This window comes from Cariama cristata, unplaced genomic scaffold (assembly GCF_000690535.1).
Source record: "Cariama cristata isolate BGI_N322 unplaced genomic scaffold, ASM69053v1 scaffold981, whole genome shotgun sequence".
NCBI lineage: Eukaryota > Metazoa > Chordata > Aves > Cariamiformes > Cariamidae > Cariama > Cariama cristata.
Window position 1 is genome coordinate 42,791 of NW_009598448.1, and position 27,995 is coordinate 70,785.

Here is a 27,995-nt window from a genome sequence, read left to right on the forward strand (position 1 = left end):
CAGGAATTAAAATTAATTTTAAACAGAAACATTTCAGCTTTTCTGAAGTACTAACTGTGAAAAAGTGAATCCTTTTTATTTTAACATTATAAATTTTTTCATTGATACATAAATTCAGGAGAAAACTATGGAATTTCCTGCACTGTGAGGTAGAACCCAGCACTAACTAACAATCCATCTCACTTAAGCACAAAAGCACTGTTTACCTGTATACTTGTGAAGAGAATCTCCATACCCCGGGAACCAAGGAAGGTCTCCCTGCCCAGCTGGATGTTGGTAATGTGCTTTAGGCAGAGCAGGAGACCCCTACGAATATAAATGTAGTTGTTGGAGACATCATTGTGATGCCAGTCTTGATAGAGTCTCAGCAATCCGCCCAGGTAGCCTCTGTTCACTGCCCGTCGGCTGTTAGACTCTGAAAATTAAAAGAAAAGGCTGAATTAAACTCTTTCCACTACTCACACACTTTGTTAACCACATGGCTACTCTGTGCTCAAACTCAGACTTTAACACCTGCTCATTCTTGCTTACTGGTCTCAGTTAAAAAATTTTTTTTTTTTTCCTTTTTTACAACTTAGGATATTGTTTGTGGAGCATGAGCTACGCTCTTGGAATCATACATGAAAAAAATGAAGTAGTTTTTCTCCAATCTAGGTGGAAATGGCTGCTCCAGAATCCTCCAGATGAACCAAACCATGGGTGGGGAAAGGGTAGAGTCCATATCTCCTTCCAAGTGTTAATCAGCTTAATTCCAATTGCAGCACCATAAGAGTTCCTGAAATTAAAGAAGCTCCTGAGGAGTAAGAAAAGCTAAAGAACAATAAGACTAGTCAACAGCAGGTTATATAGTCTTCACATAGTGCTGTACTTCACTTCTGAGAGAACACCTTGCTGAGATTAACAAATCCAGAAACCATACAATTCTGTCACAGACAGCGAAATTATGTTTAACTTCTAAATGTATTCCCACACATACCTGTATAACAAAAGCCATGAATCAAATGATTCTGGAAACCACAGTATTTAAAAATTAACAAAACACAAATATGAGCAACAGCAATTTGGGTTTCTTTTCTGTTGCTTTCTGCCTCTGAGGTTTTAAAGGTTACGTTCAGGTAATGTTTAAAAGCTTTACTATACAGGCAAAAAAAAAAAAAATATTTTTAAAAAATAAAAATCATAAAAATGTGAAAAGAAAGTTGCAGTGTTCCCTTAATCATGTGGCTCTGGGATATCAGAGTAAAAGGAGAAGATTATAAAACTTGTGATAAAATACAAATTCTGCTGAGCAGTCTAAAACACATCCCTTCACCCACTGCGTTCCTTGCCCTGCCCCACAGGACAAACATGAAGCCATACCAGACTCTTGGCTCCCTCCCTTCAAACCAACCCTGCCTAAACGTATTTTCCTGACTGATCCTGACATTCCTTACTGTGACACACATCAGAAGATGTCAGGAGCTCAGTAACCAACCAAGGGGCCAGGTAGCATACATAAGACTGGAATTCAGCATTTGCAGCTCACAACAGATGGCTCTTGGTATGGGTTCTCCAGAGCTAGTAGGCTCCAATCCATTTCCAGTTCATTAAACAAGGTGCCAGAGCCTCTCACACCTGGAACTTTAAAGTCATCAGTGGGGATTTATAGGACAGGAGAAGAAGCTAGAGGTTAAGAGAGAGAACAGAAAGGTGCTGCACAAAGGAAATCAGTCAAGGGAAGCCATGGAGTGAGTACGCAGGAAACATCTAGTCGGCAGCAAACCTCAGTCCCAGTGATGAGGTACATGGAGGTATTGGAAAGGGGAAGGAAGTCACCTGAAGTCGTCTCAGTCTGCTCTCTGCAGTACATTAGCAAACTCTTACCTGGAGAAGGAATTCGAGGATAGTTCTGCTACCTGGTCTTGTCCTGCAATTTTCTCTACCATTTGCACCACAGGCAGGCAACAAACAGCACCCCCAGACCAGTTTGCCATATCATTTTAATCTTGCTCTGCATCTTCACACCACCCTGTTGACATGCCTCCGCACTGACCTGCTGGTCCCACAGCTGTTGCATTCCTACACAGCTCTGCCCAGTCTCCTACACCTTGGCCTGCAGTTCTCTCTAGCACTTTATTCCCTTGTTGTTAACCATCTCACACTAACTCTGCCAGTACATCTTGTATTTCAGAGCTCAGCGGTTGTCAGCATGTAGAAGGTCATCCTTCTCCTTTGACCTTCATTCTATGTTTCTTTTTCCTATTTGACTTTCTGCAAGAAAACTTTAATTGCTTGAGAATCCCTTATCAATCCCAATGATTTTATTCATGATTTCCTGTTAATCCTCAACCAGCTGTCATGTTTACTAACCTGCAGGATGACTAACCCCTTAAATCAGTCAATCTTCCTTGAAGAATTACTCAGGAAGCTCTGTAAAAGTCAATAAGTATATAAAACATGACAAGAAGAGAGTCAGGGAGTGTAAGGTAGGGACAATTTGGATCCGACCCAGAGCTTACCTGAGCTGTTCAGAGGCAGATGAAATTGGACTAGATCTAGGGATTTATAGCCCCTAGCATTCAGTGCTTGAAGTCTAAGCTTTCTGTGTCAATGTCAATAGGGCAAGGGAAATGTTGGAAAGCACTATGGGTAAAGTTTCTTGGGGAATTTATTAAAAAAAAAAAGAAAGAATTCTCATAAAATGCATTTCTGATGTTTTCCTCGCATCTTTCAAGACAGACTTCCACACTGGATCCCAGCTGCATGAGGACCAGAACACACAGCTGTCCTATGCCTCAGTTTTATTACTGGATGAAAAGCATGGAGGAAGCTGAGCAAAATAACTTCACTATGTTTCCCCTCATGTTTGCTGTAGTACTTATCACCTTTAATATTAAAACAGTTGCTTTGAAAAAGTGAAGCTGAGATAGTCTGTTCTGTGAGGAGGAGATAGAAGAGGCAGGACTATAGTTTCCTCAGCACTTTGATCAGAAGCAATGAGAATTACTTGCTGAAGAGGCAAAAAAAACCCAAACCAACCAACCAAACATTTTCTTTCTCCTGTCTGATTTCATTGATTCTCCTCTGCTCTCCTGTGTTTTTCTTTTTTTTTTTTCTTTCATTTTTTCAGTTGTGTAGTCAATAAAGTAGTGAATAAATGAAGAAGGAATTATGCCAAGATCTCCAGAAGGCAGAATGGAAAGAGGAGGCCTCCCCACCTGTCTGTGCCTGTTGGTCTCTCCATCTAGGGATGCACCTGCATGGGTATCTATCTATACTTTGGCACAAATACAGATGGTGGAAATGAATCATACAGGTACAAGCAGCACTGCACAGATTTGTAGGCAGCAAGAACCCACCCCTCCTGGAGTGACTATACATGATCTGTGTGGTAAGTGGTAAAATCTCCTATGTCTTTTGACCCTTTTGCTGTTATTCTTTTGTTAGTCCCTTTCCTTCTCCCGGGATATGGCCAGTGTTCAGTGGAAAGGGAAGATCTCCTTCCATGCAGCTTTCAGAAGTGCCCAGGATCATGCTTCCTATTTTGATTCATGCTTGGTCTGTGTGATAGATGCACTCTTGTTTGAACTAACTGAACTTTGGTCCAGGCAGATGCTCAGCAAGTAGGGCTAACTGAAGTTAATCCTGTTGTGTGAGGCTATCAGCGAGAACTCAGCACCAAGCCCAGAAACCCCACTTCTGGCTAGAAATTGAGCTAATAAGTGGCCAAAACTGCATTAACAACAGAAAATCTGACTACAAATCAACTATTTCATGCTATAAATATATGCAACCATCAGGTCCTGTTGAGCAGTCCCCTCCATAGCAGCTGGCTGTGTGGCAGTGATCTCCCCTTGAGCAGGGACACTTTTCAAGGTTACTCCTCAAGGCTAAGGGATCTCTTACTTGGCACCAGGCATTGATCTGTTGGTAAGTAACATTTTCTGCATGCATGTAACGTTTAAGATACGTATAAGTAAGCTTACGCGATAATCTTTGTAACCCATACTAACTTTAAGTCTAGTAAATAGTAGAGTGTTGACTGCCAATCCATCTGTACTTATTAAATAATTTACATACCTAAATTTACTGATTAAAACTCAATAAATTAACTACTAGATCATATCTGTCTGAATGATTTCTGACTCCTCCTGTGACTGTCTTCCTAAGCTTATTCTGGCATCTCTGACAGGGGAGCACTGTCTTCTCCACCTTCCACAAACCCATCACTGGCATACTATTTTCTTTGCAAGAGTTTCAGTTCTGCCTGCTGAGGCTGGGATGGGTGATAGGGGAATGCTTAATGTCTTCTTAGTTTCCCACACTTCTAGAACTGACTCTCCACTTCTGGATTCCAGGGCAGTGCTGCTAATCAAAGAAAGTTTAAGCACTGCAGCACAGAGTATCTGGCCAAAATCATCTGTGCAGTTAGCCAGAAACATTTGACATAGATGCAGAGCCAATGTGTGGAAGCATCAAATGGTTAAGAGGCATCTAAATTAGCAAGAGAATCGCACTACGAAGAAATCCCCAGTTTTGACTGAATTCTGATTTTCGGGGACACACACACACACACACACACGACATGACGACACACACAAGGACAGACACTAAAGCTAGGGCTTCAGTCTAGTAGATAAGTCTCATGACTGCCAGTGTTTCTGTGGACATTTCTGAAGCCTTCTTCGCATTCCAGTTCCCTTTGAAGTGTTTACCAGAGAGACAGGGACCACTGGAAAACACGTAGCATATTTAATCACAAAACTGAATTATAGTCAATCTGAAATATGATGAGCAATGCACTGCTTACCAGGCAGAACAAAGAGATATTTATCTTTCTGTCTATCTGCTTAAATCTCTTTGTTGATGCCACTCAGCTGATTCATTATGCCAAGAACATATATTGTTACAGTTTGGAGATAAGAACGCTCTGCTAAATTAACTCTATGGCCCCAAAAGTAGTGAAAGAAATAAGAAAAATCTCCAACTTCCCCACTCTGCTCTAGTGATTGCCTCTTGGGAATAAAAGATGCAAAAATATCTCCTAAAGCAAAGAGAAAACAGCTATATTATTCAGTCATTGAAAGGACATTTTTGCTAGAGATAAGCATGAGGGTTCCCTATAGAAACAAAATCAATTGTCCCCATGGAGAAACCTAGTCACCCATCAAGTGCTGGAATGAATTCAGACCCAGTGGGCTCTACAGTTCCAGCAAGAAGCTGGTATTAGCTTAGTGCTTGTTGGAAGCCAGAAGACTACTGTAATTGTGCTCTGTAAACTTCACAGAGTCCAGGCACTTAGGCATTTAGGATAGATTAATAACACTGGCACAAAGGCAGAGAACATAGGCAGGATTTGCTAGCAACTACAAGTGCCATGTTTTCTTCCCAGATCAGGAATCAGCCACAAGCTTAGTTTCAGTACAAGAACAGCTCATTCTTTCTACTCCAAAATATTTGATTTAGTTTCAGGTGTTGGTCAATTCGGTGGCAGTCATATAAACTGTATTATGATGTGGTGTTTATTCTCTAATTTGCCTTTGTTACATTGTTCATGTGTAAAAATTAAGGAAGAGCAAGCTAACCTCTTCTGAAACTTTCAAACTAATCCCAGAAGGAAACTGATTTTCAAAAAGGTTTCCTTCTCCTTTATTTTTCAGTTTCACAGCACCTTCTGGTTGTAACTCAACAGAAAGCTGGAAATCCACCAAAAAATACATTTGTGTAAAATTTTGAGCTTGATTTTTCTGACCAAAGTGGTTTGAAAGAGTTCAAATAAAGATGCTAGAACGTGGAAGACTTCCTCAAATTCAGCAACTGAATTTTCTGAAGCCAAATCATCACTGGAGGCATAAATACTGCCCATACCAAGACAAAAGCAGTAAGCAATCACTATTAAGGATGTCAACAGAGAATAATGCAGCTCCTTGACACTTTGGTTCCATTATACCCACCCCAAGGAGCAAAACAGAGGGAAGCTGCCACACCTCAGGAGATGAAACCAACGTTTTTCTCTGGAGGACTGAGCTACTTTCAGTTTGGGATATGTCTTTGAATGAAGAGCAGTCTTGGGGAACGCAATATAATGGACACTGGAAAATAATTTTTCCCCATATAGTGGACATTCAAAAATAATTTTTTCCCCATAAAGTGGCTCTTTTCAAAGAGATAAACTTAAAAATATAAAATCATGACTATTTGCACTCTGAAATTCAGGAAGAAAGGATAGTCACAGAACTTGTTTTAGATGATCATGAAGAACTTCTTTGCAAAATTCAACTCTGATCACAATACCCTGCAAATTATGATGATAGATTTTGGGGCCAGACTGATAATGGAGTTTCAATGCAGAGGTGGGTAATGAAGTCTTAAACTGATCATGAGAAATGAGTATCTGCCAAAATATTAGGCAAATCACAGACATCGTGCTGTTGGCTACAGGAACTGACATGGTTTAACCATAGGGCTATCTTGACATAAGATCAAAGACCTGTGTCAGTAGATCTGTTGCAAAGCATTATGAATTCAGACATAGAGGGTCCAGGCCTTTCAGAAACCATAATCTGCTTGCGTGCTGGAACATCACTTTCCGTTTCTCACAGAGTTACTTACCCCTCCTTGATGCCAGCAGAAAAGGAAAAGAGTGACACTGATTATTTTATCGTGTCAGTTGCAAGATATAATCCTTATGCTTTGATGAAAAAAAGAGCAGGTGAAAGGTTAAATAAAGGTTAGTTGACAGAAGATGAGGAGGAAAAAGCAGGAAATGAGAGATAAAAGGCTGAGGGAGAAAAGGGAAGGCAAGAAGATAAAGAAGACAAAAGGAGGAAGGAAAAGATATAGAAAGAGAGAGCAAAGGCCATCGGCAATAACTGCCGTTAGCACACAGAATTGTCTTGATGAAATACGCATGATCAGGGGGTCACCACAACCTGTCCTTTTAAATTGCTCATTACAATTTTACTAGACAAGCATTGCAACAAGGGCCCTGCCCATTTCCCTAGCCCTTTCCTTCAATATCCGTTGAGCAAATGCCTCCGAGATCAGCTCTAGCTAATTTCCTTAAAGACACACAAGCTGCAAATTCTGGGAAGTACAGATAGTCAGGAATAACAAATACAGCTGAAATTAGATTAAAATAACCTGCTGATAAACAAATTACTCACAAAAATAAATATTGGATTAAGCAGGGATCCCTATAATAACATCGCCACCGTGTGGCTCGAGGTGCCAGGCAGCAGTGCCCGGTTTGGTCCATCACACCGCCTTCAGCCTCCAAACCCCTAGATATGCCCTTGTCTGCGCTTATCTAGCAGGTGTCCAGTTTTCTTCCACTCCTCCAAAACAGGGAATGGTTTGCCTGTTTTATTTTGGGGGGTTGAGTTCACTGAAAGCAATAGAGCCCATGGCTAAGAGCGACACGGAGGGCAGCCCACGTCTTCCACCACTGCTCAAACAGGCTCCAGCTGGGGTATGGCCCCTCCACTCTTGGGCGTCTCACAGGCAAAGGAGGGCTTAGCGATGAGCTCTCCAGGCTTTAAGACAGAATTGGAGCAAGAGACAAAGACAGATGTACAGAGGAGAAGTAGAACAAAGCCAAAGAAAGCTGGAAAAAGTAGTAGGTGTACCAAGGGACAGAGAGAAGAGACTCTGGGAAGGATGTTGTGCCTTACCCAACCTCAGTAGAGCTATCGGTATCTACCCCCTCATCCCCACCCAGGGCTGTAGTAAGCATCTAGAAATTGAAGAAGGAAGGATGGACAGGTGTGACACTGGAAACCTTGACTGTAACATCCAAAAGAAGAGTAAAAAACTCCTGATGCTCTCATGGCACTTCAGCACCACTATAGATACTTACCAAGCAACATGTTCAGCCTGTGTAATAACGTAGTTCAGTTAGAGGGAGTTAACAGCACAGCAGAGAGACCACAGATATAAAGAAACCAGCAAGGCAATGGAAGAAGGACTTGCTACAAGCTGTTCGCTGCATGCATGTGGGCATGGCAGGTGGAGAACAGCAACCGGGAGAGCAGCATGCAAGGACCGGTAAAGTACCCTGGGATGCTTAGAAAGAGATAAGAAGTCAGGAGTGAGAGACTGGCTGATAGTCAGACAAGAAACATCTTCTCTATACCAGTAATCCAAGCTTCACTGACAGAAAGATGCATCACTGTTGTTAGAAGGGACCTAAACTTCTATTCTGCCATTATTCACCTCATTCCTTCATTATCTCTATGATTATCACTGATTTCCACTATGTATAGGGGAACAGGACAACCAAGGTCACTCTCATCTTGCGCTAGGTTTCCAAGCATTTCTTCCATGTTGTGGATGAAGAACAAGTTTGTAGCATCCCATCACTTATTTCTTTGGACAATCTTATACTTTCTGCCCTTGAAATACAACAGCAACAATTTCCCAGGTATAGCTGGAGTGGTAATTTTTTTTCTTACACCAATGCCTTCTTTCCTGGAAGAGCTTGCTTGCAGCTATGCACCTCTCAATTGGGCATTTAGCATCAGCTTCTGTTAGGAAAGAGAGAGGCCAAAAACTTTCTAGACAGCCCCTGGCTCTGCAGGTGGACAAAGTCTCAAGTAGAGCTTATGGAAGCCTGAGGAGCTGAAGACGGGTTTCTGAATCCATCAGGGACACACACTGCCATCTGCCTGCTCCCTTTAAAACTACTGTGTTTTCCCGTTGCAGCTTGCTGCCAAAAGCAAGAGGGACACTTACTCTCCAGCACAGCTCCGTGTATAACCATAACCTTTGTGATCACTTTGGGCTGAAGCACTTAAGGATATGACAGCCCTACAGGGACACCTTCAAGAATGGGTGTGTTCTTGTCCTGTCTGTTTTATAGCCTTCACCCCCAGCAAAATTGAATCCCACCACCATTTCCCAGCAAGCGGGTTACTGCAAGCCTCCAAAAAAAGCTCACAATAATCAGTCCACCGATTCAGTACTGTAGCACATTCCAAGATCCCTGCTTCCCATTTAGTTTGTATTCCATCTAAATCATGCTAAAGGGCTTCTGGGTGCTTTGCCACCTACAGTTTTACCCCTTGTTTTCATAAGCAATTTTCAAGTGCTATAGCATTTATCAGATTTGATTTTTAACTTCCTAAGAACCCCTGCAACATTCAGAGAAACTAAGGTCATGGGCATAAATAAGTTAACTGTGACAAACAAAGCTGTCCTGATGCAATCATGAAAAAGAATCCCGCTCTTTTCCAGACATGGTGAATTTATCTCTGGAAGAACCAGAGCTGTTTTTCACATCTCCTGACCCACACCTTCCAAAAGACACAGCCTGCTTATTTGTATGCAGCTACCAGAGCAGTCTATTCCAGAAGCCTGGAGCTTCTCATGTCCTGAGCTACAGGACAAGGAGAAAACTAAAAGACATTCTTCATCACTCAGCACCAGACTGCATCAGAAAATGTAGTTCAAGCTGACTTGAGGGCTGTGGTGCTCTATTTGGTCGCGCACTATTGGCGCCATTTCCCAAATCCCAGTTCCAGTGCCTTAAAAGAACATCAGCTGAAAATAGAACATATGTTTCCCTAAAATCACTTTTCCATGGAAGCAGTAGCTGGTGTTGCTGCAAGAATGGTGTTTGGTTGTGAATGACAAAGGAGAAAAGAGTACAAAAGCAAACTGAGAAGGTTGTCCCAAAACAAAGAAATGTTTCTCCCAAGCAATGCCTTTGTTTGCAATGGTCAACAGTACAAATGAACATGAGGACCCTAATCTGTGCATCACAGCAACCAAACAAATTGATGGTGTACGGACCACTTTGCTCAATAGACTAAATTCTCATTGGAGTTCATTTTTGGTACCTTCTGTGAAAGCACCTGAAGCAACCAACCAGAATGATCAGTGTGTTCTTCCAGTAGACACTGGAAGAAGTTTCTACACACTTCCTAAAGCACAAAAAGTGTAAAAGGAAGAATCAACTAAGATGCCTTCACAACTAAATTGGCTGAGAAAAGTCACACAGAAAATTTCTAAGAGTAAATGGCTTAAAAAACTTAACTCATTCCAGTAAAATTAGCACTGGGAGAATCACAGCTTCCCTTGGTAATTAGTCCTCCACTTCTATACAATGTTCTCATCTCTAGACACAGACCAAGCCTGCAAGTAGAAAACTTATCCTATAAATATCTTGGGACAACAGAATTTCATTTCCCATTCCTAGTACTTACCATAAAACAGGAGTGCAGGAGAAAAGCTCAAGCGGCCAGAAGAGCTTTCAGCTCTTGCTACACTTTTCCAGCCTTCTCTGTAAATTTCTTTCTGCTCTGAAGGCTAATTTTGCTTCTGTATTGCAAGCAGCGGTGGCATAGCCCCACAACCCCCTTATTAAGACTTAGTACCCAAATCAGAAAGTCTTTCCTTCCTGCAATAATGTGACCTTTAAATCTAAGCAGCAAGGTTAATACTGAGGCATTATTTCAGAATTCATCACTTGAGCCGCTGCAACTCAGACATGATCCCATTGCAGCGTGCTCATTTAAGCACCGCTTCCAGGGCTACAATTTTCACAAATGCATTTATTCCTAATACTCTGAAAAAGGAGAAGGGGGAGGGGAAGGAAAGGAGAAGCAGAGAAAAAGAGAGAGACAGACAATATGCCTTTGTGATTTATTGTAGAGTAGATTGTCTGCAATAGTAGAGCACTCTTTCTTAATCAAAGCTTTATTAAATTCTGGTAATAAAAAGCTAAGTGTTTTCAGATGGGATAAAGGCAAAAAAGAGTAGCATGTTCATTTCAGGAACAGTCACGCCAGCAGTGTGTGACTGAGAACCCATGTTAAGGTCTTCAACATCCCCAGCCAGCGGGTGCAAATGTTAAGCACAGCTTGCCACAGCAGGGCTGTATCCCAGCAATCACTAGGCTTCAGCCCTGTTGGCATGTTATCAGACCTGACAAGCTTCCAAGGGAGAATAAGTCATCTCTTTTGGACTACAGAAGTTTTCCAAGCCTTTACCAACAGCATCATTGTTACCAGGTAAGCACATAGTATAACAGCACCACAGGACAGACAGGTCCTGGCCCTGCTCTCCAGTGATACTGGAAGAGAGCAATAAGCATTTGTCACTGGCTGGAGAGGTTCCCCATTTCTTCCACTGTACCAAGCCCCAGGACAGCCACTGCTCCCTAAATACTCAAGGGTCTAGTCCGACTCCCTCAGCAGCTTCCTCCTGAAGGCACCATCTCCATCAAGCTGTGTGTCCACAGAGCTGTGGGGCTCCAAGAATCATAGGCTAGACTTACAGAAAACTACTGCATTACTGCCCTTCTTTTCTAAGCAGTGCTCTTTGGGATAGAGGGAAGAGGGGTTACCAAGGGAGGATGAGATTCAACAGAATCATTCTGTCCAGTAGCACAGCACAGAAAGGAAAGTCAGAAAGAATACGAAAAAAAAAATGCTTACTTGATTTCAGCAAAGCTGCCAGAGCCTCAATGGCTGCCCTGGGGAAAGAAGACAGATGAAGAAATAATGTCAATTTCTTCAATAATTTTTGTAATCTTCATCTTCACAGTCTTCTGGACCAGGCTTCCCAGTTGGTCTAAACTGACAGCTTATGATGGACTTTGACAGAACTGCAATGTTTTACACCAGCAGAGGATCCAGTCTCTGCAGCTGACTCAGTTATTCTAAAAGACCATTAGCCTTCTAGCTTCAGTGTTACACTGATTTGTAGTGACCATTAAATTTAAAGCAACACCCACACATCCAAAGTAATGAAGCAAGTTTTTAAACTGCTGCTCCAGAGCTATTTCTTTCTTTCAGAGACTCAGCACATGCCTACTTCAGACACCAGTGCTTCTATCTACATCAGTAGATGATAACTTCTGCATCAAGCTGGGACACCCATGTCAGTATTTCCAGCCAAATTCTACTCCCTTCTCCATTTTCCAAAAACAAGGTTCACCCTCGTCTTCCCTCCCACCAGCTTCAACTCAAAAGAAAACTTAATTTTTTAAAATTATAACAATGTCTTGCATTGCAGTGGCACATAGAGGTCCCCTCTCAGATCAGGACTTGTAAGAAAGATGCTAAAGCTCTGTGGCAAGACTGCTCACCCCACAGAGCTTAGAGAGTAAATAGCTAGATGGGAGAGATAATACATAGATTTCTGTTGACTTTCTGCATCATTTCAATGTCCAGGCAAGCAACTCAACCTGCCTGAGTCAGCATAACACTGGTTTGAACAGGAGCTGGTCACTAACATTTGCAGCTTGAAAAGCTGAACTGAGACATCCTTGCTCCCCACCATCTGGAGGTAAGTTTCTTCTTTGCGTGGTATAATCTCCATCCCACTAGCCCCATAGAAGACTTTCTTTTCCAGTCATGTTCTGCTGGAGTAAGAAGATCCATGTTCTAACCTGGCTTACTGCTGTGAAGTTTCAAGTGCCCACAGCTGATTAAATAAATACAGCTACAAAAAACCTCCATGCCCAAGGATTCCTTAAAATGTAATCTCTTTACAAACCAATCCCCAAATAAAATCGTATTAACTTTCATACTGAGCCAATTATCATCCTGCAGCAAAAAATAAGTATTTTTTTTCATCAAGCTGCTGTTCATTGTGTGCCCTAACAGCAGCTGAGACTAAGAAAGATTCAAACGCTAGTTCTTGATGATGTTGGGTCGACATCCCTATCTAATGTCACTTTCTCATAATGAATCTGTCAGAGCTCAACAACAGCATTACAAACTGCAAAAGAAACACACACAAATACAGAGAGAACAGGAAATCAGTAGCTAAAAATCTCACCAATGGAAGCATAGTCATGCTCTCACTGCTTCTTTAACTTCATCTAAAGTGCAATCATTCAGTTGGTGGGAGGAATACTGTCATCCATCAGCTATCCAGCATGCTCAAAAAAGGGATACACTACAGTCACTGATCACTCAGTCTTTCCCTGAGCTTAAAGTTTAGAAAAAGGTAAACAGCTCTAAGCAAGTTAAAATTCCATCCAGAGCATGTCCCAAAGCTCTCACTCAAGTACGTATCTTGTAAAGGAGACTACATTACATACCTAGATTTGCAGGCTTAAGGTGATGTCTCAATCACATGCCAGAAGAGTAGAGCAATGAAGGAAGGACCGGAGCATTTCTGCCTCCAAGCAGAAGAGATCTAAGGATTTTCTATAGGCATCTAGTTTGTTTTGGCAGTGCTTGTGAGGACTGCAAAGAGTTTCAGTAGAGTTACACCACTGTCATAATGTCAACACTGCCAGCAATCCCCCTGCATCAACCAATCAATCAGCAAATCTGGATTCACCAATACTTTTTCTGGGTCTGTAAACCACATTGTATACAGACAACTTCATTCATCCTCAGAGGTCCTCAGACCTCCCAAACCATGTTCTCAGATAGCGTAATCTCCTATTCCTACTATCTTTGAGTCTCCATCCTCTCTAATTCCTCATCATACTTGCCCCAGAAGACCTAAACTCTTCCTGTCCATACCACAGCCAATCGATCAAGAGCCTTAACCACCACTGGTCACTTCTCTTTGCCAGGCTTGGAATGAGCTGGTCTGCTCTGAGTTGAGGGGTAAGAGCTATTTGTGCTGTTGATGTGACCTGGTAGAACAGGTTTACAACTGCTTTGCTTGTAAAGCTGAGAAACCCAAGACTATCATAAAGATGTAAGTAAATCCACCCAGAAGTACTGTGGGATGGAAGATTCAGACATGTTTGGGGGGGCGGGAGGCGGGAAAGGTGGTATCACCCAGCACCACCACTCAGCAGAATCAGAAATTTTCATAATCATCACCTACTTCTGAAGCAATATTTCATACCTGCAGCTGTAGCTAGCTGGATTTCCCACATCCCAGGCTGACAGCCTAGACACATCCTCATCTCAGTCCATGCCTGTACATAGTATTGCAATAAAATAAAGTGGAACCAAACTAGTACATTTCATCTCTTCAAGTACTGCAATTCGTCACAGGGGTTTTGGCATAAGCAATATGCAGTGTTCTGTATGTCCTACAGCATGTACTCTACAGTTAGTCATAAGTAGGTGCACATCCAGTAGACTGACCTCAATAGGATGCATTGCTTTAGAACAAATTTTGAATAAAAAAAAAAAAAAAAAAATTAAAGACATGATCGTAAACTGCAAAACAGATAAAACAGATTTAAGGGATAAAATGGGCTTCCCAAGACCAGATCAAGACAACCTAACTTGATACTTTTCTTTGATAAGATAACTGATTTTTCTAGACAAGGGAAACGTGATAGATCTAATTTATCTGTACTTCAGTAAAGCATTTGATATGGTGCAACACTGGAAATTATTAGCCAAGCTGGGGAACACAGAGATTAGTGTAAGAATTGCAACGTGGGTAAGGAATTGGTTAAAGAGGCAATGACAGGAGTTGTGCTGAAAGACGAATTATTAGTCTGGAGGGAAGTTATGTGTGGAAGTCCTCAAGGATGTTTTTAGACTGATCTTATTTTATCTTTTCATTAATGACCTTGGCACAAAAAGTCAGAGTATACTAACAAAATCTGCTGACCATGTGAAGTCAGGAGCTGCTGCCAATAGCAGGGAGTATGGAATATCTTTCAGGAGTAACAGGATGTTCTTGAGTTCTGAAGCAATAGAAATGTGATGAAATGCAATAGTCAAAGTGCAAGGTTATACATTTAGAGTTTAATAAAAATTGCAGTTGTGAGCAGGGGCTAATAATTTGGAAATGAGTAGAAGGACACCCTGGATATATGAGCCCATTAGAGGATGAGGACAAGCACAACCCAGCAGGGTGACAACCATGAAAAGGACAGATAAGGTCTCAGGAAAGCCACTGCCAGTGGAGAAAGGAAAGCATGAATGTTTTCATACAAGGCTTCACCTGAATAACTGTGTGCAGTACTTAGAAGGAACCGTGCAGAAAAGCGCTAAGGAAATCATTATGGTAACAGAGACATATCTCATGAGGAGTCTAAAAGATCACAGTTTTGTCATCTTAGCAAAATGATGGTTGAGAGGCAACTTGATTGTTCTCCATAGACACACTGGGTGGGGGAGAAATAAACACTGAGGAAGGTAGAGAGCTACTTAAGCTAAAGAACAAAGTTGGCACAAGGACAAATGGATTTAACGTGGCCATGAATAAATTTCAACTGAAAATTAATGGATGGTTTTTAAGCACTGGAAAATGAAGCTCTGAAACATCCTCTTGGCAGCAATGGGACAAACAATCTAATGACTTTGAAAAGGGAGCCTGAATTGCTTATAATGGGGCTGTTAGGCTCAGTTGCCAATGAGGAAAGGGTCTGAAAAAAGTGACCCAGGAATGGCTGTAGTCCTGTATTCCTACATTGTAATCATAGATAAAGTGGAAATGAAATGAGAAACAGGTATTCTAAGCACAAAGTTAATCAGTCAGGCCAGAAAAGAGCAGCTGCACCAGCTTAAGGCGAAAGACCAAATAGTCTAGTATTCTGTGGTCAACAGCGGCCAAGGGAAGCATATAAGTCCACAGCAAAACCACAGTGCTAGAACTTGGAGAACAGACTCAGAGTCCTGTAATCTGCAGCCTAGAGTTTTCATAAGCTAGCAATGATGCCTTTGGGACGCTTTTTAGCTCTTAGTGGATTTTGCTTCCATGTACTTGCCTGGGCACTTTTGAACTTATGCAGACTCTTAGCATCCACAATTATTCTGGGAAATGAGTTCACACCTACACTACCTGCATTTGTTTTAAGTTTGGACTTTAAATCAGCATTGTAATTTACACTTTAAGTCAGCTGTCAGCAAGTATCCCCAGAATATTACTTATCTTTGATGCTCAACAGATTAAAACGTACAAAACACCCTATGGGAAACAAATAAGAAGTCATAGAAGAGAATGTAGAATGGACTTTCACCAAAAACAGCAGCAAGCTGATGGATGCATTAATAGGCTTACAGCGAGCCAGGCAAACAGTGTTTGTGATATCACCACCTCTTAACACCACATGAAAAACCAACAGCATCTTTTCTGGCACCAGAAGATATAATGAGATGAGTAAACCTGGGACATGAAGACAGAGAGAAAGGAGATAATAAATTGTGCTTCAGAGCAAGGACAGAGGGAGGAAGATGGGAACAGGAGGAAAAGTTTAAGAGCACAAGAAAGATGACTTGATGAGCCATATGCTAGACCAGAGAATTTGATGGCGTGCCCAGTGCAGAACTCTGCATTTGTCTGAAGAAGAAATGGGGGTGAAAAAAAAATCATTAAAAAATCTGCCAAATCTGTCCAGATACATTCCTCTGATTTTCCATTCTTTGTCATAATACTTTAGTAAATTCTTAGCCGTTTTGTCAATGCCAGCGTCTCTCAAAGGATACTCACGTATATTTCAAAAAAAGGATGTAAAAATAAAGTTGCCCTATCTTAAAAGGCATAATAATGAATACTGCTCCATAATCAGAAAACATTAAAAACTCCCTGTAGTAGCAGTCGAGACAGCCACTTGAAGAATGGAAATCTTTGAAGTGTTTCCAAGTCAGCAGCTTGGATATCTGGGCAGGAGTACAACTAGCAGACAGATATACAAGCACAACTTCCAGATCCTCTGCTTAGGAAGCAGGAGAAACAACAAAGAAAAACTCTACTTCCCAAGCCAAAGCACAATTGAATTAGCCAGTAAAACCAGGTTGCTAAAAAGCATAGACAAAGGAGTCTTATGCCTAGGTCACTCTTTCAGATCTCAGCTATCGGGACACTGATAGCTGGAAATCACTGCAAACAGAGGAGACTGAAAGCCAGGGTCTCTTGGGTTTTCTTCTCCACTCTGATCTCAGCTCACAGGCAGCACGATGGACAACACTATGCCTCTGTTTCTGTATCTTGAATAGAAAATTTATTTCTCTTCCAGCCCAGTATTAAAAACAAAACAAACAAACAAACAAGAGACTCCTGAAAATAGAAAACCTCGATAAAGAAAAGACACATGATGGACTACATGAAAGGACTTTAAGACTCATAGGGCACATTAGCGTTTGTGCCCACCCATTCAGGACTAGCTTGGAACTATGGACAGGGAACAGCAGAGAAGACAAAGACTGAACAAAGAAATGATCCAAAAGGGCTCTGCAAATCAGTCCAAGTAATTCAACCAGCCTTCCTTCTCCTGCGAGACTGTACCTTTTCCATGCTTAAACATGAAACATCCTCTTCAAATTCTTGAATGAAACCTAATGACTTAGTGCTTCATTAAATACCTTTTCAATTTAATGCCTGATCTAATTCCTAAAGGCAATCACAACTGGATAATAAAGACATAAAGCACTATTTTTATAGAAATGTAAGAAAAGGTTCTGCCCTTGCCTGGCAACCCACATTGCCTCAGCCCATGCTCCCTTCTTTTGCCCTTCACCCTACTGTTTCACAGTATGCCCACTTGTTGCTGTCATTTTTATTTATATCACAAGCAGCGTGGGGCAGGGACCACGCACTATATATTTTTACAGGAGCTAGCACAATGGGAACCCTGACTGAGAGCTCAAGGTATTACAGCTTACAGGCTTAAAACCCATAAGCTTCCATAGCCCCTGTCTCTGGAAGGAATTAAGTGCCCTCGAGTGTACATATTCTCTGGCCGCATTTTGCCTCCAACCCCTGGGACTCATACGTAACTACTGGAGTTTACACAGTCACAGAGTAACTCACTCAAAAGACAATTTCACATTTGACAACTGAGAGACATTTAGAAACAACATGTAGGCACCATGGCAATAGGTGCTTTATAAATCCTACCAGAAGGTAGATCTCATCCGAGACAGATGCCTTGAGTAGTCATTTCCCTTGTGGCCCAGAAACACAGATCTTAAATATGCAGGTACTTGCACAGTGATTTGTTTTGTTTTAAAGGCTTAAACCCAGCAGCTTCACAAGTCTTGGAAATGTGGGTGGGCAAAAGCTGCTTATGCTGCTGGCATTTTGCTGGTCTAGAACTTACGCAAAAACACCCATCATCACGTCCACTTTAATTCTAGCTTGTTAGCTAGGCATTAAAACTTATGCTAAAGGCAAAGCCTGCTCACAGTCTGCAATGTCCCACACGCTGCCAACAGGTGGAGTTTGGCGATCCAGCTGTTGTGCACAGATGTGCTTTCGGTGTAATGCTGAAGGAAAAGGAATAAAAATCACACACTTCTTTTCTAATGGTTACTTCAATTCCAGTGACCAACTTTTTTTTTTTTTTCCTGAATAAGCACACACTGTCTTTAATACAAATATACATCTTCTATGGAACCTATTCTCTGTGATGCAATTCATTTTGCTGAATAGAACTAGTAAGTAAACAAAAAAATGTACAGAAGTTAAATGCATAGTGGACAATATTTCCTCCCCATCTTTAAAGATTTATATGGCTATTAACTCAAGAAGGAAAAAAGTGTGCACAGGTGCCAAAGTCAATGCTAACAGCCAACAAGACTTCACAACAAAAGGAGTGATGATGCCCTGCTTTTTAACCCTACAACAGATCAAACAATTTTCTCCTATTTTGCATTTTGGTGAGCTGAAGTCAATGTGTTCTCCAAAAGATATGCTGCTTCTCATAGAGAAGTTATAGTTGTGATGGCAAGCCCCAGTGCGAGGTCTTCTCTTGCTCTCATGGATCGGACAATAAGCATATCTTGGTTCCCAGGTTCAGCTCAAAGCCTTCACTGTAGCATCTTCCAAACATCTCTGCCTGCCCTGGAGCCTGTTAGGTTAAAATCAGTGAAAAATTATAGCCTTCCAGCCTCCTTCATCTCTGCCTCCCAGAAAGAAGAGTCACTCCAGGGTTATCCTCCAGGCATCCTTACAAGTATCTTTCTCTCGTGTACAACAAGTACAGAAGGAGAGACAGCTGTATCCTAAAAATTCAACCTATTCTTTACAGCTCTAAATTTAATTAGCTTCAAAGTAGTAACAAAGGAGAACAAGGTACACAAAATACACTTAAATCCTTGCCAAAAAAATGCCCAGGCATTTCTTACAGCATGGTGTGGAGCTGGCACTGCTTCCTCAGGCAAAAACCATACCTCAGAAGATTTCCCATTGCTGTCAACCCCCTCTCTAGGGTCAGGTGTCAGCAATATGGCTGAGGCAGGCTGTGACAGCTTGTCATTCACATCAAGATGAAGGGGCTGGAAGGATCACAGTCAGATAGGATTCTTAACACATTCATCACCCAGGCAGTTTCAGGCTGACAGTGTGAGAATCCAGCTCTCCCACCCAAGGGACACATGTAAGGGGACTGAGAAAGGGCCTTGATGCTATCCTTGATTGATTAAAAGGTGTGGTGAGGATATTCATCAAGGCCACATCTGCTAACAAGTACCTGCACAGCCCTACAAAACATCTCATACACAATTAAATCATGTCAGTGAGTGGGGTTAAATCCCCCTCCTTTCCCCAGACAGCTGTCTTCCAATCCCAATTCAGTTACTAGTGAGAAAGAGCCTAGTGCTGTTGGCTCACCCTTTAGTTGTCAATTTATTCATAGCTTATCAGTTTACCATGCCATCAGCTTTTTCTCTGGAGACCCCAGAGATTGACATGCACGTTGTGCTTATGGCGAGGTAGGTGCTTAGTGCACAGGGGAGAGACCCAGCCCCATTCTGCTTGCTTTTGGATCGTTCTGCCTCAAACTGTTCTGAATGCTGTGTACACCCAGAGTAAGGGCAGGGAGAGGGAGACGATGCATGTACATGGTGAAACCCTGCTTACGGCGTGATGAAGTCAAAGGGCACTGCTTGGTGACATACCCAGGAACCCTAGGCTCAAATCTCAGCAGGACAACTGCGGCTTCTGTCCTCATTAACAGAAACTGAATTGCAGGTGCTTTGCCACTGAGGAGTCTCTGATGGTGAAGTATAAGAGAGAAGGTAGAGTTTGGGGGTACCCAGGACTTTATGATGCCAGAAAATGAACCTGCACTCACATTATATTGCCTACAAACAACTACAAGATTTTTATTTTATGGATACTGTCAACTGCTGGCAGTGAGATATCCAAGGGCAGCTTGTGTTGCTGACAGTCCACATAGTGAGGTATCTACCATGTCACTGCTTGTGCCCAGAACTATTTGAGAGCACAAAAGGGAGGCTGGTTTCAAAGTAATCAAGGCTAAGAGCTGTAGTTCTCCCTGACTACTGGTTAGTACAAACCATCTCTAAGGCAGCAGTAATCTCAGGGTACAACATCTTTAAAAAGCACTTTTGTAATGAAAGGTGCTCTTGAACTGTAAAGCAGCAGTGTCTGAAATAGCAACCTTTATTGCATGTAACTAGGCTGCTGCAACGGATGAGAAATTTGAGTTTTCATTTCAAGAAGTTCCAGCCATTTCACTGCTTAAGATATTGAGGTTTGTTTTGTTTAGATTTTTTGTTTGATTGGTCTTTTTAAGCAAAGAAATAAACGTCTTTCAGGGAAACTAATTTTAAAAATGTGTAAAATTTAAGTGTCTTTAAAAGAACATGAAATACGAAGCTGAAAGACTGAGAAAATACCATCTTCCTTGATCTCTACCAAGAAACAAAGCTGACTTGTGTGGCAGCCTTTTCTTTAAGCAAAAGTCAGATGCTTCAGGATAAAAGAACGAATTACTGATACTGAAGACAAGATGAAAAACTGTTAGTTCTTTTTAATGTAATGGTGCTGTTTCCATATTACAAGGCTCTAGAAATAGATCCATCAGTTTGAGTTTATATGGCACTTCACTTTCCCCTCTGGTCCTATTCAGATGAAGCTCATCCATAAAGTCCAGCCAAAGGAAACTTAAAGCTTAAAACCTCTAGAGAAGAAAGCTGGCTTGCAGAGTTTCTTTGAATATGCCAGAGCAAGAAGCTATTTCATGCAAGCATAGCTACTGAAATCATTCGCCCTGTGCTGCATGACAAGATGCAACTCAGGTGGTTGTGAATTGGCAATAACGTCACAATATAACCCTATAGCCCTATTCAGTTCTGCCTAGTGGTGACTGTCCAGTTAGACTGCCACTACTACTAAGGCCATGGTTTGAATCATAGAATCATTATGGTTGGAAGAGACCTCAAAGATCAAGTCCAACCGTACACCCAATGTGTTGAGTAGCTGTTTACACATCAGCTGCAACACTGACAACACACAGTGTTACAACCGCATCTGCAGTAGGGAGCAAATGGAAAGAGAAATTCATGCCTATTAATCTTCTTGCATGCAACTTTCCATTTATCAATCTGCTTGTGCTTCTCAAGTAGGCAAGCATAATTTCCCTGTTAGGCACACAGGTTAGGTGGTTTCTATATATTGCTCTTACCTAAATCCCAAAGGATGACGGTCAGAGTTAGAGCTGCCTGAAAAGCTCACATGCAAGTGGAATTTCAACAAAATATATAGCAGAAAATATGCAGAAGCTGACACCAATTTTCTTCTGTTTTTCAGTTACCCCAACTTTTCATCTCTTCTGATGATTGTGTTCCCTCGCACACATACTTAGCCCTTCAGCACTGAATTTACTGTGAATTGGGCACTTTACAGTTCGACGGTCTTAACAGATGCTGCCGAATATGAACAGGTTTGGAAATACTGGGGTATTCATTTGTGTGTGTACACAATACTGAGCTTAATTTGTACTGTTAAGTCAGTCTCAAGTTGAGAACAATGCATAAACATGCTTGAGAAACAAAGTAACATTCTTACAGATTCACATTAGGTGTCTTACCTTGAATTTAAAAGGCATTTTTATGTCTAAAGACGCAGCTAGCACTAAGCAGGATTTTCCAAAGCCCCTTTGTATACTAAGGTCAGAACACCTTTTAACTGTATGAATTAGACCTTTAACCTGATCAGAGGCTTTCTGTTATGGTTACATTCCCTTTCTTCTTCACACATCTAAATATCTCTGAAAATCCAGACATTCATTCAGACAACTCAGTCCTCACTGACCCATATCCCTTCAGTCAACACCAATAGCCAATTCATAAGAAATTTTTCAAATCTGTCTTGTATGCTAAAGAAATGCCACTTTTACCCACTCTGTGTTGTCAAAATAGAAGACTGCAAAACACATGTAGAATGGTGCTAGAAATATATAGTACCAACTAGTTTTGCCACAGGTAAGTACAGTAAGCATGAAGGCTTTGGGAAAATAGATGTTGTAATTGCAGAGCAGGGAGGAAAGTTTATTAACTTGCCTGGGATTTTCAATAAAGGTTTAGCAGAAAAAGAAGCCATCCTGCTACTCACGTCCCTCTGCCATTCTGTGGTTTCCATCTTGCTTGACAGGTGGGAGGGGGAAATGAGGATACTGCTGTATTGTGCAGTATACACAGAGACACATCTTTGCAGAAAAAAGAGCCAAAGTGTGGAAAGTGAACAGCTTTCACACTGCCCTGCAGCAGCTTTCCAGAGATAAGATCTCCAAGCTGTGATAGGAAAGGCAGAAGAGTCACCTGAGGACGTGATTAGGTTCAAACTAAATAGGACAGATGTTGCAAATGAGGATGCATCTTCTGCAGAAGCTGTCTGTGCAAGTAGGCTGAGCCACCATCACAAAAGGCCACAGCCTCAAGCAGTAGCAGATGCACCACCACTCCAACACCTGCTGTGAATTTGTCCTTGTCCTGTCCTTACCTCTGCAGCTCAGGCAGGACAGAAGCAGAACATCTTACTGCAGGGAAGACAACCTGCAGGTCAGAGATGAGGCGCTCTGCAACCACAGTACCTCAAGATACGTAGCATTTCAAAGAACAACAATAGGCTATATAAGACAGCAATGTGAATGGCATAGGTAGGGGTCCTGAGAAAGAAAGAGTAGTATATTTAGTTTAGTAGTATGCCTAAGAGTCAGAGAAATAGTATTCTCTGCTAGATCACGCATATTGCCTTCCATATAGCACTTTGCCCAGCTGGTGACTGAGATTCAACATGCAGGATGCATTAAGGCTTTGGGGGGATGAGCAGAAGACTGTACTACCAGGGGCAGCCAAAGTGCAGCCTCAGGTTTCATCACCACATCTACCAGCAAGATTTGAGAGCAGACAGCATGCACTAACCTCAAGTGCAATACAGGTCACTACACCATGCTGGAGGCTGCAAGGCTGGTTGAAAACCAGCATCTGGCTGCTGTGGCTGATCCAGCCAACCACAGACTCATGAATTTTTTCAGTTAACACAAATATAATTCCTTATTAAGCAATAATCTGGTCACATCTTAGTGCTGCTGCCTGTTCTTCACAACATTTAGCTGGCAGATTTAGAAGGAAGAAAAAGTCGGTAACAAGCCAAAATGCAGCAAATACTGGGTCAAATTCTCCTGCTATTTGCTGTTTGAAAGTTGCCATATCACACTGGCATTACTGCAGGGGCTTTTTGAAGCAGTAATTTGCAGAAGTTTAAGTAATAAAAGTTAGTATTTTTTTTTCCTCTCTCTTTTTATTGGAAAGCTTCCATCTGATATAATCAAGCCAAACTCTGGGATTTGAAAACACACCATATCAAAGCCAAGGCTGGTAGAACTTGAGCTGTAAATATAAGAATGAAAGGATAGGGACAAATAATTAAAAAGCACAGTAAAAAATATGAGCATTATCTGGATGGTTCTCCCACGTGCCCTTGTTTTTTCTACACAGAAAAATCTGGAAGATGGTGAAAACTGGAATAACCACAAATATGCAAGTGCAATTTAAAACAACAATGAAAACATGAAGGAAATGAAGCATTTGAGTAGACAGTGAGAGCTGTTGTGGTATTGCAATGTATGTCTGATGATCCACAAAAGGCCCAAACTATATCCATTTTACACAGGAAAGAGACACGTGGAATAGATGTGCCAAAGATACGGGATGATTTTCTCTTCTCTGTTCTGCAGTAGTCTGGCTCTTGCTGCAGCCCGACAGTAAAAACTCAGTCTTAGAGCCATGACCTTTCCAAGGTTTACACTTCAGGGGGAATTTCCATTCGCAACCCCAGAGCTCCAGCCGTATTAGGAGTCGGAAGCCCTCTTCTTCCTCACCAACCACTTCCTCAAGTTTTCAGGTTCTCCCCTCCATGTTCCAAGCCCTGTCTCTGAAGACGTCCCACAGCAGCTCAAGTCCGGGTTTATTTACAGATTTTACTGGCATTGCTGCCATTCCAAGTGCTACCCTGAAGATGAAGAGACCAAGAAGAGCCCTGCCAGTGTTAGCAAGCCATGAGACCTGTGCTGCGTCTGTAGAACTGATGTTACAAACCCTTCTCTCCCTAACAAAACTAATTTCATCTGCGCTTGGTAAATACTCTAGTATTTATGATTTCTCTTATTCTCTATAATCAGTGTTTGATAACTAGCCAAAAGAACCTGAAAGAGACTGTGAAGGCTTTGGAGCTCTCTCTTCTGACCACTGGAAATGAGCCTGCTGTGTTGCCTCTATATTGCTAAAACCAGCTACCCCACTGCTGCTACAGCTGGTGAAGCTCCAACAGTGCTATCAGGGCAGGGAATCCTAGCTGTTGGTAAGCACTGTCGACACTCTGTCATATAACTCTGCTCAGGGCACGTCTAATCACTGTTGCCCCTTAAAACCACTGATAGTTCTGGAGACTGGCTTACACTTCACCTGCCAGCATTGCCAGCACTGGTGGAGCTGGAAAAAAGCCACAGCAACCCCAGGAAATTCTTAGGGCTCTTTTCCTTGTGGAGACAGCACCTGTCTTGGGGCCAGCATTGTGCAAAATTGTTGCTGTAGAAGCTCTGCACTGAGGCTTCCTTTCATTGTTTCCATCAAGTTTCCCTTGTCTAGCTTTGGACTGAAAGCTTTTGTGGGGAGGATTTCATAGCTGCTTTCTACTCCTTCGTAAGGGTAACAGCCTTCTGAGTGGGAGGAGAAATGGCAATAAATCAAGTGAAAGGCAAAGGAAAGGAGATTCCTGGGCTCTCATATGTGCCAACACAGAAGTGAGCCCCCTCAGCTTTATCTACTAACTTTCTGGCCTCTATCAGAGATTCACATCATTACCCAACTCAGTGATTTCTGAAGGGGGATTCTGTCTTTGTGTCTTTGATGCAGGAAAATAGATGCAGCAAACAGGCAGGGTGGGCACCTGTTCATCACCTCTATGAGTAAATGCAGATAAGCTTTGCTTAGAAACCCCTTCCCTCCAGTCCCAGTCCCCCAGGGCTGTCTGACTGATGCTTTCAGAAAGCTTTGGCACTTAACATCCACCTCAAATGTGCTTACAAGGTCACATAACCATGATGCTCAACCCTCTTGTCACTCTGCCAGCTCCACGTTCATACCACAGCCCACTTCAACAGCATCCTACCTAAGCCTAAAACCTTTCACAAATTCACTACTGCTTTTCTCTCCTCTTTCTCATTTCCCCCCCCTCTATCTCTGTCCTCACCAAATGCCTCAGACACAACTGACCATACCCTCACTACCCTTAGGAAGGCATTAGAAAGGTGCAGTTTTAAGTGTCTGCATTAAGCTTATGAAAAGACTGATCTCAGGAGACTTGCCCACAGTAACACACCATGTCTCAGATTGGCACTTCAGACACAAGAGATCTTTTCTATTCTACCATTAGAGTTTTTGCCTCTTTTACTTTTATAGCCTTAGCACCACTGGTGAAAGCCTTCCCTCTGCACCTCTAGATGAGGAGTAAACAAGCTGCTCCTGATCTCACAGATAACCCATCAACTTCCAGAAGTCATCCCAAAACGTTTTTCTTCCTAGATTGAAAAATATTTTGTAATCCTTCTAGCTCTGTTCTCATTTTTTAAATTTTGATTTATTCCACTCTGTTCCTTCTCTGCTACTTAGAAAATGCTTAGCGTAACCAGTACACACCAGTCTTGACCTGTCCATCGATAGGACTATCATACTCAGTTACAAGGAATCATTGTTAACATTAACAATTCATTTAACTCTGGGAAACACTGAGATGCAACTGATGTACGAAATCAAGTCCTACCTCTCATTTGGATGGGAGTGACAGTGATTTCCCCAGCCATGTGGGAGATACACCTCAGGATACACCTCAGAGAGCTTCTAAGAGGCAATGCAATTGCAATGCAGTGAGGCACCCAAGTGTTAGCTTTAATCTAGTTAGCACAAAGACCAACAGTGAGACAGATACCGCAACATGGATAATACTCCCAGACTGGATAATATATCCTAAGAAGCTTGGGTAGCCCACACTGCAGGCCCTGCTGCAAGCCATAACAGTTGTTAGCAGAAAGAGGTAAATTAAAGCTAGGGCAGAAACGAGCACAGAGTTGCCCGTGGTATAGACATACCCAAAGCCATCATGTGAGGTCAGCCGTGAATTGCATCTGCCATAGCCGCTGGGTGTGAAAAGTCAAGAACTTGAGAACAGAAGCAACTTGCCCTCATACCATCTTTCCAAATATAACCCACTAGCTCACCAAAGGGGAAGAAAAAAAATGGACAGGCAAAGAGAGGCCTTCAGTTGAAAGCATTGCTTCTTTTTCAAACTGTTACTTCTACCTGAAATAGATGTAAAACATAAGCTAGACCTAAAAGGAAAAAGCAAAGAACTCTTTCAAAATAGCAGTCTCACTAAATGGGTCCGTTTCTATACCAGTTCCTCGCTTCTAAGCTTAAATTTATATGTCATGGGAAGAGGATTTCTCTTTATATAGTGTTCATTCACTAATTTTTTAATGCCACAGAGGTAGGTGGATCTGTGGTTGATCTTGCCATACCAGAGGCTACCAAGAGATGGCACCAGGGTTTCTGTATGCAACATGTTTGTCCAGCCATCTGAAACAACCTTGGTGGATGGCATTCCTCTCTGCCTCATCAGTTCTTCATCTATTTTCAAATCTAATCTGAAAGCATCTCTTTCTCGCTTGCCTCTACCTCTTAATTTTTCAATTTCTCTCATCTGCTGCTATTAACAGTACAATGCCAGTAAAGTATAATTCTGCAATGCAACTCTATTTACCCTGCAAAGCAGCACTGAGATACCATCAGTCTGAAATGAGGTTTTATAACTTATTATTAATATTAGAACAGGTCATTCTTTGAGAGAAACCACATAGACTGTAAAAAGAACAGAGGAGAAGGAATTACATAAAACTGGGACACCTTTGGCTCCAAGATAATTTCTTCTATTACAGTGGCTCATTGCATTAAATTAGAACAGTAGGGTTTATTTACTTATCTCAGTGATGTACCCATCTCTGCTCCATGTTATCTGAAATACTAGTCAAGTTGAAAAGACACTTGATATAAACAAGAATTTTAAAGATAATCCTTTTTTTCCGTGTTGCTGGCATCATCTCGTTCAGAACAGTATTTACCAGTTTTATTTAGCAGGAATTCTAGGCTAAATCCCACGTAGATCAAGGCCAGATGGGAAGCATGTCATTTAGTTGTGACATAGCTCAAAAGAAATATTTCAGCCCCTCCTGTGAATTTTCTACAGGGATCAAATGAACCAAATAGCAATCTGAGAATAAGCAGGCACTAAGCATTGATTAATTCTGACCACATTCCAATAGAATCGTGTGTTACTTTCCAATTAAATACTCTCAACTGCTCAACACAATTAATGGCAAAACACAGACTAACAAGAGGAATTAAGGATGATTTGTTTTTGATCTCCTATCAGGAACTGTTGCCAAATAAACAAAGGCATAAAACTGTATGTAGAACATTCCTCAAAAAGAACCAATCACAACAGCAACCATATCAGTTGCAGTGGAACTAATCACCATGTTGGTGCACTGAGTTTCTTCTCATTCTCAAAATATTGGCTGGTAATGGCCACACAACATGTTCCTCAGTTCATGCAGAGAATAACTGAAAGTTTAGGACAATCCAGGAGATGGAATTGCAGTAAATGTATATGGTGGTCTACAAGCAAGAAGCTATCCAGGATTAAGCCTAAGGAAACTCTAACTGCCCACACTGGGCCTAGGATGCATTTGCAATTGGATCTCTTCCATGTATATCTCCATTATTCTTAACAGAAGAGATAGTTCCAGTATTCAGGTCATATCTGATACACGTCTCCTCTCT

General features: G+C 41.7%; 1 protein-coding gene across 1 annotated transcript in view; it reads right to left on the reverse strand.

Annotated features, from left to right (window-relative positions):
• AGBL1 (ATP/GTP binding protein-like 1) overlaps positions 1 to 27,995 on the reverse strand; it is a gene marked incomplete at both ends in the record, with an annotated part of 65,173 nt that overhangs the window by 28,159 nt on the left and 9,019 nt on the right. Inside the window, 2 exons of the mRNA XM_009709271.1 lie at positions 207 to 415; positions 11,418 to 11,455. Of these exons, the coding sequence (XP_009707573.1) occupies positions 207 to 415; positions 11,418 to 11,455 (247 nt within the window). The remainder of the gene's footprint in view (positions 1 to 206; positions 416 to 11,417; positions 11,456 to 27,995) is intronic.